The sequence below is a fragment of the Dermatophagoides pteronyssinus genome, unplaced genomic scaffold (genome assembly GCF_027571235.1).
Source record: "Dermatophagoides pteronyssinus isolate colony J.1.1.1.1 unplaced genomic scaffold, Derpt_VIB-CSIC_2022.12 sq0004, whole genome shotgun sequence".
In the NCBI taxonomy this organism is placed as follows: Eukaryota; Metazoa; Arthropoda; class Arachnida; order Sarcoptiformes; family Pyroglyphidae; genus Dermatophagoides; species Dermatophagoides pteronyssinus.
In genome coordinates, this window is record NW_027461528.1 from 1,792,025 (window position 1) to 1,816,645 (window position 24,621).

At 27.0% G+C, this 24,621-nt stretch overlaps 1 protein-coding gene across 1 annotated transcript in view; it reads right to left on the reverse strand.

The window, feature by feature from the left end:
- LOC113798533 (uncharacterized) overlaps window positions 1–24,246 on the reverse strand; it is a 45,643-nt gene extending 21,397 nt beyond the window's left edge. The window contains exons 1-5 of the mRNA XM_075819464.1: window positions 23,925–24,246; window positions 9,848–10,780; window positions 9,625–9,738; window positions 7,332–8,003; window positions 6,248–6,646 (exon numbers count right to left, since the gene is read on the reverse strand). Coding sequence (XP_075675579.1) covers window positions 6,248–6,646; window positions 7,332–8,003; window positions 9,625–9,738; window positions 9,848–10,025 — 1,363 coding nt within the window. The 5' untranslated portion in view covers window positions 10,026–10,780; window positions 23,925–24,246. The remainder of the gene's footprint in view (window positions 1–6,247; window positions 6,647–7,331; window positions 8,004–9,624; window positions 9,739–9,847; window positions 10,781–23,924) is intronic.
- Window positions 24,247–24,621: the final 375 nt, after the last annotated feature.

Genomic DNA, 24,621 nt, shown 5'->3' on the forward strand with positions numbered 1-24,621 from the left:
AACTATTCACCATGGTTGTTCGGTATTTAATAAAATACATTATTTTTCAATGTTTAAATAATAAAAATTTCAATATTATTCTTCATTTATTTAATGACAAAAGATCAAATCTTTAGAAATTTACTAAATGATAATTATTTTAATATTTACAACTTTTATAAACCAAACTTTACAGATTCTTCAGTTTCGATGAGAAATTCAATAATTATTTTAATATTTACAACTTTTATAAACCAAACTTTACAGATTCTTCAGTTTTGATGAGAAATTCAATAATTATTTTAATATTTACAACTTTTATAAACAGAACTTTACAGATTCTTCAGTTTTGATGAAAAATAGATGTTAATGCGCGAAATTAGTATAATCATTTTAAATTCTAATAGAAAGATTATAGAGAAAATTCCTATCCAGAATTGGAATTACCACAAGATATTCCATTTGTTATTTAACCTGATTATGCAATGTCAGAAAATGATTTAAAATTACATGATAAAATTGTTGAAACTAGGGACATCGGGTCCTTTATAATCTAATTTTCACTAATAATTGTTCATTGATTTTATTTTTCTCATTCATTATTATTGAATTTTTTGAAATCAACAAATTCAATTTTTTTTATTGTTGAAATGAAAAAATTAAACTTGAATAATTCAAAGTTAATAATTATTATCAATTAAGATTTATAATGTATTGAGACGTAAATTTGGTTCTCGGTGGGGACTTTCTTATCAATCAAATTTTTTTCAATTCTTTATTTTCTTAATTTATTTATTGATTATTAATTTAGACCTCAGTTTGAATCACAAGGATTTTACATAAAATCTCATGTCGAAACGTTCACTATGGATTGTCTTAAACCTACTCTAACGCGTTCTAACTCATTTTTTATTGCTAAATATTATTATAGAATCTTTTTTTACTTCATTTAAAAAAAACTTGAAAAAATCAAACAATAAAAATGGGTTATACTATACCACCAAAATTCGTTTTGAATGATAACGTACATCCAATATTTGAAGAAGCCCTGGATGTGGTTGTAGATATTCAGGAACACTTTGATGAGCAGAATATGGAAGAAATACCATTAATTCCTGACGCTGAAGTTCCTGAAAGCCAACCACGAAAATCATATAAATGCGTATGGTTAGCGATCATAATATCAATTGTTGTATTCATTCTTTTTTGCTTGTTCCCTGAATACATCGTTAACCTTAAATGGATTTTGTTAGCATCTGTTGCTATGATGCTTGGCTACTGCATTTATGGAATATTACGATTTATATTTTATATTCCAATATGCAACTCTTTCCAGGGTTATGATTTTGTATACCAATATCTTTGATTGAAACAAATAAAATAAATGTAAAAATCTAAAAAAAATTGTCTATTTTTCATTGTTGTTTGTATTTTTTCCTGTGAATATTGTGATTATTCTTTGTATTTATTGTTTAATTTACATTTGATTTAACCATTAAAAATAAAATTTACAGTTATTCGAAACTTGAAATTGATGTAATTGTCGATTGTTTTTTTAAATTTTTTTAATCATGTTACATTAATTCAGTTATCAATTAATTTAATTGAAAAATTTTTTTAGTTTGAATTACAATTATTTCATATAAAAATCCATGCTGAAACATTAAATTTGGACCGTTTTACTTTACTCTCATTTTCTTTAATATTACAAATTTATTAATACTAATATTATCGAATCTCTTTTATTTTTTTATCAAATAAAAAATCTTCATAAAAATGGTTGAAACAACTTATCAACCTGCAAAAATTGTCGAATTCGATGATGATGCCGAATCCGAACAAGAATCTGAATTGGAACCATTCGATGGTTCCGTATTAGAAGAAGAAACGCATGATGATGATGGCTCTGAACTGGGCGAAGTATCATCATTCGAACCAATATTATCAAAAATATCCATTCCATTTTTCCTCGATTTTTCGTATCTTTGTTCAATAAATGTTTAACTTTTGGTGTCTTTCCCAAATGTTGGAAAAAGTCGCTGGTTAAATTGATTCCGAAGAACAATAACCAAACATACCGTTCTTATCGACCAATATCGTTATTACCCGTCCTAGGAAAAATATTTGAAGGTATTATTGCTCGACGTTTACTACATTACCTACTTACAAATCGTAAGTTGGCTGTAAATCAGTTTGCCTTTCTTCCACAAAAATCTACCGAATCAGCCTTGGCTTCTTTAGTGGAGAAAATCAAAATGGTCTTTTTACGGAAGAGCTTCGCTTTCGTTGTGTCTCTTGATATAAGTGGTGCATTCGATTCTGCTCGTCATGACATCATTTTAAAACATTTAAGGCGTTTTGAAATACCACCAAACATTTATAATGTAATTTTGGATTATTTTACTAATCGTTGTGTTGAATTACCACTTTTTAATGCTTCCGCAACTAAATGTGCTTCAGGTGGTTGTCCACAAGGTGGGAAAATTTCACCATTATTATGGAATGTTCTGTTAGATGGTTTACTAAAATTACCACTACCACCACTTTGTTCTATTCAAGCTTATGCTGATGATTGCCTGTTGTTTTGTGAGCATGCCGATATTTCTGTTTGTGCAAGAGTTACCAATGAAACCTTGAAAATTATTTCTTGTTGGGGTCTTAAAAATGGTCTATCTTTCAATCCATCTAAAACTACTGGAATGCTTGTGACAAAGCGTCGGAAATTTACTCTACCTGACATTGTTTTAAATGGTCGTAAAATTGATATTGTGCCGAACATCAAAATTCTTGGTCTGATTGTTGATTCTAAGCTTACGTGGAACGCACATCTTGATTATATTAAATCAAAATCATTGAAAATTAACAACATAATAAGACGTAAATATAGTTCTAATTGGGGTCTTTCTTTTGATGTTCTCCGTACTATATACTTACAGGCCATTGAGCCAATGATTTTATATGCTTGCCCGATTTGGTGTGATGTTTTGAATTTCTCTACCAAAAGACAGAAACTTTTGAGCATTCAACGTGCTTTTATTATTGGTATGATTCGTGCTTTTCGAACTGTGTCTTTGGAAGCTTCTTTGGTTATTGCCAAATGTCCTCCAATTGATTTAAAACTACGATTCTATTCGAATATTTTCTCAATCAAGCATAATAATTCATTTTCTGATTATCAACTTCCTTTGGACTTTGCTGATACTATCCATCCAGCTAAAATCAATATTTCTATTGCTTGTAATGATTTTGATGATGTTTGTGACTTTGCCCATGATTATGTTATTTTTACAGATGGCTCCAAGATTGATGGACAAGTTGGTGCTTCTTTTGTTGTCTTCTCTGGTGCTAATGATTTTTCGCCACTTCTGGTCAAAAAATTTCGTTTGGCTAATGATTGCTCTGTCTTTCAATCCGAGTTATTTGCTATACTCCAAGCTATCTCTTGGATTGTTGAAAACAATGCATCTAATACAAGAATATTTTGTGATTCGAAATCGGCTCTTATGAGTATCCGAAACATTTATTCTACGAACAAGTTAGTTCAGAATATCTTTTCGAGAATTCATGGTCAACATATCTGCCTTAATTGGACTAAGTCTCATAATGGAAATTTTGGCAATGATCTTGCTGACTACTTTGCAAAATTGGCAGCTTTTTTGGACTCTATCGTTTATAACAGTATTTCTTTATCGTCTGCCTATTATGGATTTAATACACAATTATTGTACGATTGGAATCTCGCTTGGCAATCTTCTATCAATGGCTCGTATACTAAGAAATTTTTTCCTACTATTCAACATCGATTGGATTCTTGTTTGATACCAGGTTTTATCATTACTCAATTTTTAACGAATCATGGAAAATTTAATCAATATCTTTCGCGTTTCCGTATTTCAAATTCTTCCGTTTGCAATTTTTGTTCTTGTCAAGTTCAATCATCACTGCACCTAATTAACAATTGTAATCGTTTTGCATATGAGAGATTTAATTTTTATAATTTGATAAATTCCGATGATTGTACATATTTTTGTAACTCTAATAATTTTGATCATTTTTTGAAATTTGTTTTCTTCATTTATAGTAATCTTTGAATTTTGTTATTTTTATTTTTGTTTATTTTTTCCCCCCCTATAATTTTATGGAATAGGGGTTTTTGTTTATTAAATTCAAATTCAAATTCAAAAAATCATCATTCGAAGATTGGCAACCAGATTTCGATCTGGACGAAGAAGAAACGCATGATGATGATGGATCTGAACTTGGCGAGGTATCATCTTGCGAAGATTGGCAACCAGACTTTGAACTGGTTGAAGAATCGCCAATTGATGATCAATTATTAGAAATTCAAAGATATCAAAATCTTTTTAATTCAATTTTTCATCAGAAATTTAATAGATAAAATTTTCGTTTTTCAAATTCTTTTTCTGAATTTTATCCAATTACTCTTAAAGTGTTTAATTTATGACAGCAATTTGACTTTCAAATTTGATTGATTAACATATTTGCTTTATTTATAATTTCTCTAATTTGAAGTAATTGTTTTTGAAAAATTTTAATCATGTTACACTAATTCAGTTATTGATTTATTTAATTAGAAGAACCTTTGAATTACAATTATTCCATATAAAAATTAATGCTGAAACGCGTTTAATAAGGATAATCTTAAAACGCTAATATTACTACGATATTGCAATATTATCAATATCAATATTATCGAATCTTTTTTTTTATCAAAAAAAACACTACAAAAAAATGGTTGAAACAACATATCAACCCGCAAAAACTGTGGAATTTGTTGATTTTGAAGAATCCGAAGAGGAATTGGATTTGGAACCATTTGATGATTTCGACTTGGATGAAGATGAAACATTATATAATGTTTCTGAACTTGGCGAAGTATCGTCAAATGAAGATTGGGAACCAGATTTTGAAGAAATGCCACGTGATGATGGTTCCGAATCATCATACGAAGATTGGCAAGCCCAAAATTTTGATTCCGAATCAGGCGAAGAAACGCCATTCATCGATATTTCCGAATTTGAAATCATCGATGTGGAAAATCAATCGATTCCAATATATCGAATCGATAAACAAAGACATGCATTCATTTTGGCTTGTCTAATAATTATGTTTATTATTTATGGTATTCTGATCTGCTGGTTCCCAGAATACGTTCCCATAATGAAATGGACTTTATTAGCAATCTTTATTGCAGTAATCATTCATTTTGTTATTCTTTTCCTAGACTTCATTCAATTCTTTTTTCAATGTTTAATCAATCAGCAAAATTTTGCATTCAAATTTGATTGATTGGAACAAATAAAATTTCGTATAAATATCATTATCAATATCATTTATTATTCATCATTCTGTTTGTGAGTGTACAGTGTGAGTTTAATTCTATAGAGACCACGTGTAGGAAATAGGAAATAGAATGAATATCTTGCTGTCTGAGCAAGTGCATAGCTACACTAAAAACATTTCTTCAAACTGTTTTAAATCAATGAATACTTTCCATATCTGAATATTGAATGACTGAATGATGATGTGTTTAAGTTGAAAATGGACACAGGTTGTAATCGAATCAGTCAGTTTTATGATTCGAAACAATTTTAATTATTATCAATTAAATAATAAAAATTTTCAATTATTGATTTTTTTTTAAATTTAGTTGTTGATTGATTAAATCAGATCCTTGTTTAAATATCAATGATTTTATATAAATATCCGTACTGAAACGTTCATTATGGATCAATTTAAAACTATACAAATTTTTCAAACTCCTAGTATCGAATCATTTTTTTTGTTTATTACACTGTGATTCAAAAAACAACAAAAATGTGCAGGAAAATTGAAAAATTCCCTGAAACAGTTGATCAATTTCAACCGATTGATCAAGAAATGGAAGAAGATTTGGCAATGCCTGAAGATGATTTTGTCATCGTAAATGGCCAAGCCGATGAATTCTATGAGCCTCCAATTGGAGTATTACGATCATTTGGATCGACTCTGTTGAAGGCATTTGTCATTTTGTTTGGAATTATCATATGCTTGTTCCCGGAACATATTCACACTATAATGATGGCTGTAATAACCATATTTGTACTAATGTTCCGAGAACACATTATTAGATTCTTTCATATCGTATACTTTTTACTACGATATCTATTCACCAATCAAACTTTATAATTCAGATTTCATTAATAAAAATTAATAAATTTTTCAATAAAATTTTCTTTTATAAAAAAAAATATTTTATTTTACTTACCACCAAATGATTCACATATAAATAATGCTTCTAAATTTTCATCCAAATTGATGATTGGTGAATATTGTGTACGTTGTTGTTGTTGTTGATATGATGATGTTTGTTGATGTTGGGCACTTGAATCAATCATAACATTGATTGTTTTAATTTCATTTAATTTTAATGGAAATAATGATGATGATAATGATGATGATGGTGACCACCAATTCTGATGAGAATAATGATGATAATGATTTGATAAATTTTGATTTGATGATTGCTGTTGTTGTTGTTGATTAAGAATTTGTTGTAATTCCAATTTAAATTGTTCAAATAAATTAAAATCTGTATTGTTGTTATTGTTACGAAATGTTGAAAAAATCATTGATGATTGATAGATTGTCAACGTTTTTGGAGGAACTAATGAAAAATGAAAATGAAAATTAATTAACCACTACCATCATCATCATTAATTTATTTGTGGCCAGGATTCCAAAAACAGATAGAATATATTCATTTCAACAATGCAATGCTGCCAATTTCATTGAAACAACAACAACACAAATATGAAATAAACATATTCCGCAGAAAAACCAAACAAAAAACACATCATTGGTTTTTGGTTATCAGAGAAAAATATGTATACATACAATATATTAATTATGGGTTTATCATCATCATTTACTATTGTTTTTTTATTTCCAAAATTTTTTTTATTATCTAAGCTAAATTCTAATTATTATGAACCAAACAAACAAACATCAAACAGAATAACAGAAAAATAGGAAGGAAAAACCAACCACAGAATAATAATAATACACTATACACTGTAATGTCATATATGGTGAATGATGATGATTTGAAATCTAAATACAATAATAAATAATGATAATGAACTGAATGCAAAACAAAAAAAAAGATTTTCAATGATGATGATTCTGTAAATGATTATTATTATGGTGGTGGTGGTGGTTATATGAATGATGATGTTTAGTAATGTTTAGTTTAGGGAAAAAAAATTCATCAAATGAATGAACTGATGAGCTGAACTGACTTTACAATTTTTTTCGAAAAATAAAACAGAATAGAAATATTATTAACATACCATATACATTGAGCATTACTTTTGATATTGTTGTACGTGTCCAACGATAATCAACACGACACCAATAAAGTCCTTGATCTTGTTCTTTAACTGGATCAATAATCAACATAAATGGATTGATTAGAATATTTCCTGATGATGATTGTTCAAACATTGATTTTGTTAATGATTGTTGTTGATTATTATTATAAATAGTATGTTGATTAACAACAAATTTGGCACGTTCATTATATGGATCCATAAGAAAATGTTTCCATTGATTTGTAATTGGATTCTGTTGTTGTTGTTGATGTTGATTAGAATTGTTGAATAAATCATTTTGATTTATCGATGATGATGATGATGATGATAATGATGATTGTTGTTGTTGTAAACGTGCATCAACACTATAAAATGGTGAACCAGATATATCATCACCATGATACCAAAGTATTAATTGTATCATATCTAATGGTTGTGATGATTGTATATTTGTTGTTGTCATTGATGATTGTTGTTGTTGTTTTTTGGATTGTACTGATAATTCAGGCAGTTGTAATAATGATGGTAGTGGTGGTGGATCATCTTCTGATTCTTGTACAGGTTCTTTATCATCATTAAAAAATTGATGTCCAGCTAAATGACAAGGTAAATGTGCAATACGACCGACAAGTACATTCTGATCAGGATATGCTATGTGAAAAAAAATGATAATGTGTGAAAAATAAATTAAGAATTTAAGAAAAAAATTTCAATCAGTTTTTCATTCAAATCGATAATGATTATTCAAATTAAAATAAACGATGAAAAAATTAACTAAATTGAAAAGTTTAGAAGAAAACTTTAACAATATCAAACTTGAAACGTTGAAAAAAAACGACAAAACCAAATGATGTGGAATAGAATTTGATGGCAAGAAAAAGAAAACAAAAATCCGGAAGAAAACGAAACGAAAACATCCAGAAGCAAAAAACAAAACAAAAAAAAAGAAGAAAAGAACAAACAAAAATGTGCGAAAAATAGAATAATAAATTAGATTTTGCTTAAACCAGAAAAATAAATTCATTTTCAATTTTGATTTGTATTTTTTTTTTTTTTTTTTTGTTTATTTTCTATTCAAAATCTCTCATTGTTTGTGAATGCAATGATGATTTTGATGATTATATAATTATCATCATCATTTTTTTATCCAATTTTGTCTGATGCTATTTGATGGGGGTGAGGGGGTTAATTTTTATGGAATGGAATTTTCATTTTTTTTCACTCGGCTACCATGATAATTCTACTGAATTCGGTATTGTGTTTGTGTATCGTTATTATCATTTTGCATCATTCATAAATCTATTATGAGAAAATTGAAAAAAGGGTAAACAAAATTTTTTGTTCATTTTTTTGCGAATTCATTGTTTATTATGCCAATCAACTAAACCGCAAATAAATAAATTTTGTAAATGAAAATAGAAAATATTGAATAATTTTGAAACGAGAATAGAAACATCAAAATCACATCATCGGACATTTTCCGATGTGATCAATATGATGATGATGATGATGACAATCAATGTAACAGAAATAAACAAACATTGTTTGTTATCATCAGTGTTGTGCAACGAAAAAATTGAATGTCTTTTTCATTTTCAGAATTCTATTGTTATATTTTTTTCAACAGAGAATTCACTGTTCTAAGAAAATTTTTTTGCATAGAAAACAAAAACATTCAGGAAAAAAATCAGATTTATCTTCATCAACATTCACCGAATTTGGTGACACTTATCGAGAGAGATCTAAACAATAATTAACAAATGAAGAAAAAAAAATCAAAATTAATGAGAAATTTTGGGAAAAAATACAGAAAAAAAATTTGACAAGCGCATGTGCCAGAATATTGATGAAATCATTTTGTCTGTATGAAGAATATTCCAGGAAACAATTTGTGCTTATTAAAAAGTTTTTTTATTTCGTTGAAATTCCGGCTATTCAGAAACGAATTTGAAAACACAACTGACAGAAGTAAAAGAAAAAAAAATTCAATAGCGTTTTATTTTTCCTTATTGGTATTTTGCTTATTTGAATAATGTTGCATTTTCACATTTGGACATTCAAAAAGTTTTTTTTCCTCACTTGTTTCTGTTTTCAATTCCGAAAACAAAATGTCATTTATCAATTGTCAAATTTACCAAAAAATATTTCATTTGACAAAAATTCTTTTCTATTTGTTTCATATTTTCTGTGTTTCTTCTGTTGAAATATTTTCAATTTACTTTTTTTATTTGGTATGAAATAAAACAGACCTCAGACAGAATGCATAACTTACTTTTATGTTCAGGTTTTGGTGACAATGTTGTTGTTGTCGTCTTCGTAGTCGTTGTCTTTGTTGACGTTGACGCTGGAGTCGTTGATGAAATCAATTGTTTTGCATCACAGTATCCTACAGTTTTTTTTTGATATTGAATTTGAGGGAAAAAGAATTATTTTTTTAAAAGGAAAAAAATCATATTTATTTTATGAATTCCAGAATAATCAGAAAAAAAATTTACCAAAATGAAATGAATGATCAATAATCACAATCGTTGTAAATGATAAAAATATAAATAAATTTTTCATTTGTAACTGGAATTTTAAGGCCACATTTTTATCGAATCGATTCGGAAAATTTTGTTGATAAAAATTTGAAATGATAACAGTATTTATGATCATCATCATCATTATCGCCATTCGTATTTCTCAATTCGAAAGAAAAAAAGATGATGATAAAACGGATTTCTCGGGAAGTTTTTCTTGGTTATTTATTTGAAAAAAAGGATAAATGTGATTTGTTTTCATTGAAAATTTCATTGAATCCAACATAAGGAGAATTTTTTTCTGGAGTTCAATTCAATGGATGAATTTCGCCAAACTGATGATGATATTAGTTTTTATTTATTGAGAAAATTTCCCGGAACAATTTTTTTGAATATGTTAGTGTTTTTTTTTTTACTGGGAAAAGATTCTTTTTTTTATAATACACAAAAAAATATGAAGAAAAATAATATCGGTTTGATTTATTAATAAAACATAAGATTTATATATCGAATATCATCATTGAATCGTTCAATAATCATAACAACAACAACAACCGGTAGGAAAAAGATTCAAAACACATTCACAAACACAAACACACACACATAGATACAATGACGAAAAGTTGATAGATGAAAAAAACAATTTTTGGGACAAACAAATTGCCTGGCAATGACGACGATCAATTGATGAATTTGAATGTATGTTTTTTAATATTCGGTTCACATTGGAATTATATTGGAATTATTGAACATCCAAATGAGAAAAATATCTTCGGTTTCATATTACAATTATCACAGTAAATGAATTTTTATTGATGATAAATAATGAGAAAAGAATAAGTTCACAAAAACAAACAAACAAGAAATGGTGGTTTTGAATCATCAAGAATTTGTATTTTTCTGCTTAGCCTGTAAAATAAATGATTTAAAAATATTACTTATCTTTACAAAATTGAAAAAAAAAATTGTAAAATCAATTTACATTAAAGAACTTTTTTCAAAAAAATAAAATTTTTTGATTAAATTTTTCAACAAACAAAAAAAAAATTACAAAACAAACAATAGTCAATTGTCAACCAAGGCCATCCAGCAGATAAATGAATCAATGGATTATAAGCGACATATTATAGACTAGAAACTGAGTAGAAAATGAAATTCTTATTCTTTATTATGACATTCAATGATTCGGGAACATCATCATCATCATTTTCGAATCATCATCATTCATTCAGTACGACCAAACAGACTTACAAACACATACACATTACATATACACAGGATGTACACAATTCTAGAATTTTTCTTTTTTCTTCTTGGTCATCCATTCATTTTCTTTTATGGATCATACTTCCATCATCATCATCAGTATCAGTGAATTCATTTTTTTCCCTTTCTTTCCACACTGACTAACGAAAAGAGAAAAATGAAAGTTCAGTTCATTGTTATTATCATTATCATCATGAACAATCATCAATGACAATGGATGTTTGCAAACAATTTATTCGAATTATATCAGAATATCATCATCATCATCATCAGGATTGTAAACGATCTATATCATCATCATCATTCAATGATAATAATGATATGACCAAACATCAGCGTTTGGACTACAAAAGAAAAAGTTAACGTTTTTTTTCTTCTTCTTCTTCTTTTGCAAAACTTTATTTTGTGTGAATTTTGTGTGACATTTTTATTTTTATTCTTTTTTTGAATCTAAAATTTTTTTGAAAAGTTTGGATCATCATCAACAACAACGACAAGAATAAATGGAATAATTGAACAATGTCAAAGTTGAATAAGAAATTTTTTTTTTTGTTCAATGATAACAATCCAGTTGAACATCCCAATTTTTTGGATTGAATTATTATTTCTTTCAGAGGGGAGAAAAAAAAGTTTCCAAAAAAATTATTATTATTATTATGGTAATTCATCATTTCAAATGATTGATGATATTGATCATCATCATCAACCAAATACATATTTATGATACAATAATCGAATTGGGAAAAACAGTGAAAAGAAAAACAACCGGAAATTCAAAGGTGTAAAGCTTTCATGTTGTCTATTTCTCACACTGTTTTTTGTTTGTTTGTTTGTTGAATGATCGAATAAAACGGAAATAATGTTATCGAACGAAGAAAATACTGAAAAACATTGACTTGTGAATCTACCCATAGAATGAATGAATGAATATGGATCGTTTTTAAGCAACCAAAAAATATAAAAATTTCCGGTGTTATTCATTTTTTTTTCTTTTCTCCTATTCACTTGACTTTTTTTTTCTTTCCTACCATGATAATGAAAATATCAAATTCACCACATCCATACACCATTCATCATAGTTTTATTTTCTTTGGGGCCAGAATAGGCTGGGAACCTAAAAAATACTGCTGACTATTTTCAAAAGAATTTTTTTTCTTGGTTCACATCAAGCAACAACTACAAGAAACAGATCTGAACAACAACAACAACAACAAAAAAATTGCACCAGTTTCTTCATTTTTTTTCAATCCATTCGTTTCATTGAAAGAATATTATTATTATTGTTATTGTTATTATCACATGGAATGGAGAAAAAAATGATCTTCTTTTTCCTATTAAAATTTACAATTTATATGAAAAAAAACCGAATAATAAAGATAATAACTTGGTGTTTGATGTAAACTGAAATTCTTTTCATTGTTGTTGTTGTTGTTGTTGTTAGGTTGTAATTCACTTTAAAATATATAGGATTTATTTAAATTTAAACTTGTAAAATTGGTAACTAGGATAAAATGAACATTGCCAAACACATTGTTTTTCTACTTTGGAAAGGAGAAAATATTCTATGTTGGAATATAAACAGAGAGAGAATCTGGTTGATGAACCCTGTTTTTTTAGTTGTTGTTGTTGTTATTAAACTTCCACAACAATATAAAAATAATCTTCTTAAAATGTCTATGATCCATTTTCTCTCTATTTCATATAATGATTATTTTCATATACAAGATAAAAAGGCGCCGGCAATTGGTCATTTTATATATGAATTCCGAATACGAAAAAAAAATTTTTCAATCAATTTCAGTGTAAGAATAAAAATTTTCATTAGTCAGATTACGGTTAATTAATGTAATTGAAAATTAAAAAAAATATTGTTCAAAGAATCTGTGTGTATGTTTGAAAAAAACCTGGTAAAATCTTGTTCAATGAAAAAAATTTATGGTTTTATTTTTCTCAAGAAAAAGAAAATCTTTTTGCACTTCTTTTTGTTGCTTCTAATCAGAAAAGATTCCAATTGACATCGATAATTAAATCTTTGTGAAGAAAAAAGAAAAGAAAACAAGGATTTTATTCGAGTATACACACCAACATATTACATCAAATGTCTATCTAATCACAAACACCCACTCACATAGACATTTGATTTTCTATTACATTATTTTTTTTTGTTTTGTTGCTAAAATGGGCTGAACCTAGAGGCAATTCTTCTTTCATCTTTCTTTTTGGACCATCATGGTCAAATCAATAGGAAAAAAAAGCGAGAATTAATAAGAATTACTTATTGTAAATCTAATAATAATCTTAACAACATTTCACATATGTCCAATATGTTTTTAATGTTAAACAATGATCAATGATGAAATGAAATGTTTTTCACCACCACCACCACCACCACCACCATGACACAGGCCTTATTGATGATTATTATCGAAAGTGAAAATTAGGAAGAAGAAGAAGAAAGCCAAAAGTTCTGATGTAATTCAAATTGATAATAACATATATTTCATTATAAGAATCGTCTACAACGAATGGGTTGTGTTGTAAGTGTGACCTTGTTGTTTTTCTTTTGCTGCTGTTGTTGCTAATAATAACCATCTTTATTACGATTATTATTTGCTATAAGAAAGAAAACAAAAATATCTAATAAATGTCAATTGAATAGCGTAAAAAAACCATTTTGTATAAAAATTATAATCAAGAAAGATATTGAAGAAGAAATCGAGGCTTTGATTCATGTTTGTTTCATGTTTGCTTTTCCCGAAATAAAATACAAAAAAAAGGATACAAAAATCATTATTGTTATTAGCATCCTATGTATTGATTGGAATGAATATTGTTGTTGTTGTTGTTGTTGGATCGAAATGGTTTTTTGTTTCTGACGATGCAATGAATGACACACACACACCAGTCAACCAACCAACCATATATTGTTCCATCATCATATTGTTTGATGAAACAAAAAAATATTATTTTCCAATTAGTATTATTGAGTAATAATAATAATAATGATTTTTTTTCAGGATAATTTTCACTTGGTTCATCATTATCATCATCATGATGGAATTTCATCGAAAAATCATCATACGCACACACACACATTTAGTTAGGGTTGATGAAGAAAGAAAGAAGAAAATTATGATTAGATTATGATGATGATACAAAAAAATGATAAAAATACAATGGCAAGCACGTTCTGTTTCATTATGAAAGAATCAAGCTCATCAAACACACACACACACACACATAGAAATGATTTTTGTGTGTAGAAAAAATGGATTCGATCAAATTCCAATGGATCAATGGTTATGAATTTGATATGGATTATAATTAGCTTTTTTTTCTGTTGTTTCATCATACACAAAATGATCATTTTTCCGTCATGATTATTTTTAGCTGGATGAGAGTGAGAGGTAAAAAAAATTCAATAAAAGAAAAACGTAAGAAAATTTTTCAATTTCGTTCTTCTCAAACGATTAAAAATGAATCAATCATTCAATTATATGTGTTGAAATGAACGGAAAATTCTCTGATGTTTATTCACGAAGGGGAAATATAAAATCATTTTACATTAGTTCCGTTTGAAAAAAGGTGATGAATACAAAAATCAATTAATGAAACGAAAAAATTATATTTTCACTTGACTATCATCAAAAACTAAACAAACTTTTTAGTTTAGTTTGTCCGGTTTTGTTTGAAATCGATTTGGGAATATTCAACTAAATTCATTCATGAATCATGATAATTATGATGATGCAATCAAGCGTTCAAGGTTATATACTTCGTAGTTTGGTTTGGGAAAATTTTTTGATGAATATTTTTTTTTTACTAAAAAACCTTTCCCTTTCCCGAAAAAATTATTATCAAGATAATTTATGAAAAAAAATGAAAATTGCATACAGTCCATTTATTCAAATTATTCATTCTTGCACTCGTTTTCACTCCCATATCCGACAAACATCATCAAAATAAAAAAAAACAACATCATATACGAATTCGGGAGCCCAGAATCAATTGAAAATGAATATTTGAAAAAAATGAATATAGATAATAATAATAATAAGGGAAATAACAATTATCACAACATAGAAACACAAACACAAAGAAAGAAAAAAAGAATGAAAAAAAAGATTCAGCAATAAATTTGGAAGCTATTTTTTGGTACTACTATCACTGTGTTTGGTCTGGTCGTTATATTCAATGAAAAACAAAACAAAACAGGAACAAAAACGGAATATTCAACAACAACAACAACAACAAAAAAAAATCACAAACGGAAACCTATATATTTTGTTCAAATGTAAAAACGATCATTCTTTGTTCATTCATTCTCGATTTGTGAGCCTGTGTTATCTTTTTCAACATTCAGTATTGTTGTGCAAAAATATAAACTGGCAAACAAAACACACACATCATTTATGTCATTGATAAATATTACAGCCCCCCAACAAAAAAAAAAATAACAATTTTTAAATTTAAATTTTTATTATTATTTTCCCGAACCAAAAAAAAAAAATATAACTAACTAAATTGAAATGAAAAAAAAATTACCGTTATGAACGGTGTATTTTGTTTTTTTTTCTGTTATAAATGTTTACTTTGATTCATTCATTCATTCATTCAATCTTTTTTCATTCTTTCATCATCAAAGTGTAAACAAAGCAAAAAAATAATAATAAAGAAATTGATAAAGTAAAAAAGTGAAGAATGAATGAATCATATGAATGAAATGCGTTTGCTCAGCATTCTACAAGAGAAAAAAACTACATGTCTGAGTAGATAAAGAGAGAGAGAGAGAGAAGAAGAAATGAAATCGATCCAGTTATAGATATTTGATAAACATCACCGTTCCGGAACAAAAGTTCCAGATGCATAATACTTGTAGAGACTTCTTGTAAAGAAAAATCACTGAATGAAAATTGAAATCTATTGAATGCGATGCAAAAAAAAAGAGAAGAAAAATGCAAATACTTTTATTGCGATACAATAAACGAACATAACAAAAATAGGCAAAATAAAAAGAATATATATTTTGTTTTTTATCAACAGAAAAATGCTAACACAGGCTACAGGGAAAAAAACTAATAATAAAAAGAAAAAAATTGCTAATATTGATGATGATGATGATGATGATAATAGAATTTCATCAAACCATACCAGCCAAAAAAAAAGAATATTGAAGAAAATCAAACATTGATTTCGTTCAAGAATTTCAATATTCGTCTCTGTGTGTAAGTGTGCTTCAATCAATCAGATTTGATATTATCGTTATATAATTAATAAAGAATATGTATTTGAAACAAATGATTATTTTCTGCATAAATTTTTTTCCCTTCAAAGAAAGATTCATTATCGGGGGTTTTCCGTATCGTGAATTTAAAAAAATTAGAATTTAAAATTTATGTTATCGTTAAAATTCAAAATTCTAGCCCAAAAATGTGAATCAAAGTAACAAAATGAATATGCATGAAATGTTTGCGTAGATATTTCTTCGGTCGTAATGACGGTTGAGAATATATTTTAAATTGACTTGAACGAATGCAAAGATTTCAGAGAAAAAAAACTAAAGTTGACAAAAAATATTTCTCCAGAATTGCAACCAAAAGAAAAAAGAAACATTTCATCTTGATAATGTTTTTTGGATAATCGCAATATCAGCTTTTTGGATTCCAATTTCCATTTTTGACCATTATCATTGTAACATTGTAGTTTTGTTATTCGATCCATTATCATCATATATAGGTTAGAATTGGGGAAAATGGATCAGATTTTTTTTCCGGAATTTGATGAAGTTATTCAAAAAAATTGCAATTTTGTTACTATAGTAAATTCCACCGAAATTTGACTATAAAATGAACCTTTTGGGCAAATTTGAATGTTCGGCCTCCCGAAAAAAAATCACATGATAATGATAATGATGATAAACACGTTAGAAAACATCAGAAAAAAAGCCCCGAAGATAAAATTTTCATAAATTATCAGTCAGTTTAATGTTTGACATTCATATTTGACAAGAGAGACAAAAAAATTTGATTATCATATCCAAACAATACAATTGAAAATGAATTTTTTTTTAAAAACATCCGAATTCAATAGAAATTCTCACTGTTGTTGTTTGTCTAGATTTTTAACTGTACAAAAATATCTCAAGGCAAGTTAAAAAAAATTAGGTAAAATTTTCTTTTCAAAACATTGTTTGACCATAAAAAAAATCATTCAAAACTGAGAAAAAAAAACGATAATTCTTATTTCTCATGAATCATTTTTTTAAATAAAAAATAAAAATTTTCATCGGTTATTCTTTCCAAAAAACACCCAGGAAACTCGATGACATCTATCATATTGCTGTATACAGCAAAAACAAACCAAACACCAACCAAATGGAACAACAATGGAATGAAACGAAAAAAAAACAAACTTTTTTTTTACTTCAACATCAAATATGAAACTCTCTTTTCCATTTTTTTTTTTGCCATCGATGATTAATGATCCAAAAAAAAACTGATGCCGCTGTCGTTGTTTGATGATTATCGAGGTCGGTCGGTTTTATTCGGTATGCTAAACAAATGGTAACCAAATGGAAATTTAAAAAAAAAAATGTCACAGGTTTTTTTTTGGTTGGTTGGTTGGTTGGTATATCACCAGTCGAATAATCATCAGTTTGACCACAATTTTTACCGAAAAAAAAAACATTTTTTAAAAAAAGATGCAGAAAAAATTCAATTTTTTATGGGTAGCATCTGGATTTTTTTTTCTTCGCCATTATCATCGCCTATGGTTTTTTTTGGAAAGTTTTTTTCTGCCATCATCATTGTCATCATCGTTATCGTTGTTGTTGTTGTTAGTTTTTATTGAATAACAACATCTTGTTTTTTTTTTCATTGTTGTTGTTGTTGAATTTAATTCAATCAATGTTGTTGTTGTTGTAACATAATGATGTAATCATGTTACAACAACAACAACAACAACAAAATCACTGACCACAAGAATGAAAAACTGTCCGGAAAACAAACATTATATATGATGATGATAACAATCACATGATCCATGATGATCCAATGAACCGATACTTTGATGATAATGATAAAAACTTTTAATTAACTTCAAAATAAATGTTTTTTTTAATGAATTTCAACTGAAATTAAAATTTTTCTTTTTTTACTTGAATTTGGCTATTTGAAAATTATTATCAGCGTTTTTCAACGCACAAATTTTACCAAAGAAAAAACTGAGGAAAACTGACAAAACACTTCAAATATAATTCTGGACAAAAGAATTTTGTTTCTCAATTGAATGTGTAGAAAAAGAAATCATAATCAAACAACCAAAATATGAAACAGCAGTGTTGAAGACGAGAAGCAAAAAATTGATCCAATTTGTACGACAACAACAACAACAGTAAACGAAAAAAAATCTTGAATTAACTGATGGTAGAAACGGAACGAAATATAAATAAATAAATAAAAATCGAAACAGTTTTTTTTCTTTTGGATCAAAAATGAAACAAATTTTTCTTTCTTTTCTTTTCTACTGAAAGCTGAAACCAACAAACAGGACAAAGATGGATGCGAAATCGAATTTTCGGATTCTGAAGAAAAGAAAATGAAATAAAAAGGAAAATAGTGAATTTCATTTCAGCTTAATGTGAAAATCTTTCAAAAATGGAATCCAGTAACAAAAATCCCCAAAAAAATATTGGGCACCATACGCCCAATGACACTTCAAAACTAACTAAATCAAAACAGAAAAAACATAAAGATTCACCATTGTAACCAATAAATAACATTGAAACCAAAACAAGGAAAGAAAAGAATTCAATTTAAGAATCGATTGTGTGATTGGATCCATAGAAAAAAAAGCATCAATATTCAATTCAATAGGAAATATAAAAGATATATCGATGATGATGATGATAATATCACTGTCAAAACTAAAAAGGATTAAAAGCATATAGATGAAATGGAAATTCAATTTTCAAACACACAGAGAAAGTGAAACAAACACTGATTTAGTGAATTGAATTCTTTGAAGAAAACAAAAACAAAAAAACTCAAGTATACTCAATTTCATTTTCCGTATAGAAATTTCTCTAGAAAATCATAGAGAATTCCTTTTAAAACCACATAAACACCTACATATAATATGATGATGATTTGATCTCAGGTGTTTTTTTTATTTCATAAGAGTTTTTTTTCCTTGTAATTCTTCTTTCTCCTAGTGATATGGAATATGGAAATGAATTTCAATTTACATTTCTGTTTTTCCTTTTTCTCTGGAAAAAAACGAATATACTTTTCCTTAAAAAGCAAAAGACTTTTATCATTATCAACAACATCATCATCATCATTAAAATGAAAATGGTTGATCATTTTCTTACACAAAAAACTATAATTGTTTTTTTCTATCAATATTCTTTTCTACAAAACATTTTTCCTTGATACAAACAAATCGTTTTTTCTTTTTTCTGGATTCCGAAATCAACAATGAAACAAAACAAAACAAAAAACATGATGATAATTGAATGTTATAGTTGTTGTTCGAAACATTATTATTATAAATCTTTTTTTTTTGTCTTGGAAATTTACTATTTTGCAAATATAAAACCAAAACGGATATGTGAAACTTATACACACAAACACATACATACAGTTAGAAAAGACAATGAACAAAATAATACAGAATAATAACCATGGTGAATGATTGAAAATCGTTGAAAAAAGCATTTGGAAAAATTAGACTTTTGGACACTAAACTATAGTGGCCATGGATAACAACGACGCAGACAACAGCAACAATAATAATAATAATAATGAAAACATCGTAAAACGATGATATCGAACCAAAATAACAAAAAAACCAAAAATAACAACAAGAAAATCATTGCCTATTTTATATAATCAAACTGATTTTTGTTCTGCTTTTTTATTGTTGTTCTGCTTTAAATGAGCAATGAAAAGATTGATTCATTTAGATATAGAGAAAAAAAGAAGAGAAAAGAATAGATTTTGTTTGCAGACACAAAGTTTGATTATCATCATTCAATCAATGTTGTAACTACATAGATTTTTTCCTTTACATTCTGGATTTGTTTAAAAAAATTTACCAGGACAAAAAAATATGTATTTTTTCATTGATGATGCTTTTTTTCCAGTTTCACATCATGCCTTACGGCAATAACATTTTGTTCAATTCTTTTCACCGACATTTTGGTTGAAATAGACAAAAATAAAAAAACATACAGGAATTTATTGAAATTTTATTGTTCTTCGATTTGAGTTTGATCAAAACTCAAACAATGATGATGATGATAACCAACCAACCAACCAAAACGAATGAATAATAATAATGCTTTGAAATATTCCATGAATAAAGAAAACAGCCAAAAAAATACAAATATTCTATTCGGTTTGGTCCAATCTATCTATCTATCTATCTATCAATCTATCAATAGAGATCCAAATACAATCGATTCTTGGATCAATGGATTGTGTGTGTGTGTGTTTGGATAAATAGATTGAAATCTTAAAGAGAAAAAATAAACTATAATAATAAACTATCTTAGATTAACCGAAAGTTTTTCTTTGCATCAAGATCCACAAATACAATATACAATATGTATATATGGAGAATAACCAGATGGAAAAAAAAGAATATAGTCTTTTTTCTTGTCTCATTATTTTTCTTTTATTTTTCCTGTATCCATCTCTATCTCATTATGGATGATGATCCTTTCTATTTTTTTCTTCTTCTTCTTTTCATTTGACAATATCATTTTTTTCCGTTTGACAATATGTGACAACCACATTACTAACGCCCAAAAATAGGATCCAAAACAATGAAAAAGAGGTTTTTTTTGGATCACAAATGATGTGTGTGTGCATCGCTAATCTAGTTCTTCTTTTTCTTTTCTCAAGTTTATTTTAGGGGTGGATGAAAACCAAAGAAAACATTATTCATGATGATCGTAAATCCTATTGAAAGTAGGAAAAAAAGAAGAAGATTTTCCTTAAACTGTTTGGATGGACATTATCGTTGTTTGCTATAGTTTACACATTGTATTCAAACAAACCAAACCAACAAAAAAAATTGTTTTTGTAAATAAATTTTTTGGAAAGAAAAAGTCGTTTGAAAATTTGTTTGGGATTTCCTTTTTTTCTTTTCTTTTCTTTCATTCGGCTTTCATGTTTCGAAATTGAAACAAAATGATTTCGGGATTTTTTTTTTTTTTTTTGGAAAAAAATTGGTTGAAATTTATCGGGCAAACAGAGAAAAAAAAATGATAATCACTTTTCTCAATCATTAAATGGATCAATGGATTTTTGGAGGCAATGTTTAGTGAATTGAAATTGGTTGGATCAAAGAACAAAAAAAAATTTGTTGAAATTTATGAAGAAATTTATGGATGAAGAAATTCATTTCATTTTCAAAAATGATAATAACAACGATGATAATTTTTGAATAAATTCACAAAATAACTTCAGTACTTAAGAAATGAATCAATGAAAATTTATTGATAATAATGATGATGATTTTGATGATGATCATCATAATGGTTTGATTTCTATAACAATACAAACTTGACAAAAAAGTCGTTCAACAAAAAAAAAGAACTATTCACTGACATAATTTCATTATATTCATCATCATTATCATTAAGTTTGAATATGGAAAGAATTTTGAATGTCTACACAACAACAACAAAAAAGTAGAATTCTGAAAAATAAGAAAAACCATGAATTCTTCAAATATCTACAAACATCTTATTGTCTGGTGTGTGTGTGTGTGTGTTTTTTTTTCTCGGTAACAAAATAATGAAAAGTTTCTCTTTAAAGTTATTCTTTTTGTTTGTTGGTTGAAGCATATATGTATTCGAAAATGGAGTAACATTTGAAGATGAATCATACTTGAATCAAATATTATCATCATTGATGATGATGATTGTAGCTTTTTGGTTTTCATTTTTTGCTGAAGAATTTCCTAAGGGAAATCTCCTTTATCATTCGATTCGTATTCAGTGTAATACGATTGAATCAAGAGAAAAAAATTTTGAAAAATAAAGTTTAAACAACAACAACAACAACAATTTTTTTTTTGTGGAAAACAATATGGCAAATGATAAGTAGAAACAAAAATTTTAACCACAAACTTCAGTCGAGAAGAATATTCTTCAATAAACAAATAATAAAATGAAAGAATTTTTCATTTTTTTTAATAACTTAAGCATTGAAAAATAAATGAATGAATCATCATTTGAAACGAGTTGAAAATTGGTAATTTAAAAAAATTACCAATTTTTCAAAAGTTTTTTGAAATTGAAAAGAAATTTCAAGATTTATTCTCTAAGAATCATCCATTAGTATTAGTATCTTTTGATTTTGATTGTGTTTTCATTGTTGGAAAAAACTCTTAAATTCTTATCAACTGAAAAGCAAAAGATAATCATAATCAAAGGAATCTCTAGAATCGTTCATTTGAAATTTAAATTCATAAACAAGAGAAGAAACCTTGATGATAATAATGATTATCCAACTTACTTATCATATGTTAAGAATTTCCAATTCAAAATGAGATTATTTTCAATTTATTATTGGTGACAAATAATGGTATATTTTTCATTTTTTTGGTTGAACTTAATCAAACAAATAACTGAATTGTATGTGTTCAGATATTTCATTCCAATGAATAAATTATATGAAGAAAAAAAAAGAATCAAAAAATAAAAAAAAAAATCCTACGGGCTTTCTTTGACCACAAACTTTAGACATACCAATATGTGTGTATCAACCAACCAACAAACCAAAAGGATGATAATGAAAGCAGAAAATTAATCGAAAAAACAACTGGATCATCAATTTGTTTCTCGAGAAAAAAAAACAGAAAAGAAAGAAATAAAAAACAAACGGGAACATAAACAATAACGGAAAATACAAAATAATTTTCCACTCGAGGCTAAAAAGTTGGTCACAATTTTTGTTTTAGTTGGTTACAATTTCATATTTCTAACATGGTTTTTTTTCATGGTACAATTGATGATGAGAAAAACAACAGAAATTATTATAAATGATTCCGGAAATCTATAATCATCATTATGGAAAAAAATCCAATAATTCTTTGAAATTTTTTCGGCAACAACAGCAACGAAAACGAACGACCAACAATCATCATCAGCATCATTAATAGTTTTTTGTTTGTTTGTTTGTTTCGATATTCAATATTCATTTTTGAATGAGAAAAACGAAACGAAATCCACCAAAAATTCATGATTTTTTTAGGGATTATTTTCTTGGTTTAAGCATTCATTATCATTAAACAAAAATGATGATGATGATCATTCAAAATGAATTTATTTCCAAATAAATAATTTTCATAAACCTTCTTTTTTTCATATTATAAATGGACCGTAAGAAGAAAGAAAAAAAAATTCTGTAATTTGATCATAATTTTTCTTATGATTTTAGTTTTTTAGTTAGTTATAGCATATATACAGAGAGTGGAAAAATTCTGTTTTTGACAATCATCATTTTCAATGATGATGATGATGAACTCAATGAATAAATAAAGCAATTTTATTTTTCTGGTTCAAATGTAATCGGAATTGAATGAAATGAAGCCAGAGTATGGAAAAAAAGTTTCCAAAACATAAACCAAGATAGTTCATTCATAATTTATTAATTTGTTATGAGATTGAGATGAGGGGAGAGAAAAAAAGAAGATTTCTTAATTTCTTGGAATGTTTTTTGAAGAAAAAAACAAGATGAAAAATAATCAAATTTCAATAATTCTTTGCTGTTACCTCATTGCATTAAAGGTGATTTTTTTCGAAGAAATTTTCAATTCAAATAAACATTAATTAGATAAAACATTGGAGAAAAAAACAACGAAACACTTTTTTGAACTTATTATGGATGTTTTCTAACAACACACAAACATTAATAAAATTTGGAAAAATTTTCGGAATCTTTTGATGATGATAAAGATGATGGTGGTAATGATTTTATTTTTTTAAATGTCAATTTTAAATGAACATAAATTCTGAATTTGTTGCGGCTGATGTGTGCGTATGTTTGCAAATGGATTCTTTATTTGATCTGATTTTTTTCTGGTTAAACAGATCGGTTTGTTTGTTATTTTTCCCGCATATTATGGCCAGAATCAAACCAATGCAGCAACATTTTGATAGTAGCATTAAGATTAGTGTGAAAAAATTCTAACCGGTAAAATACAAGAATCTAAAATGATAGTGGTAGTTTTGGTTTTTATTACAAGAGAATTTGCGCCGAATCTGAAACAAGAAGAAAATTTTTTTATTTTTTGAATTCCAAGAAATTCGATCCATGGAAAAAAATGAAAAGACAAAATTTCAAAACTGTTTCATTTTTTTGTTATGAATCAAAGAAAAAATTGATAAATAACTAAATAAACTTCAAAATTGAAATTGTTCATTCATGAAAACATTGAAACTTTACTTTTTGGATTCTGTTTATTTTTTT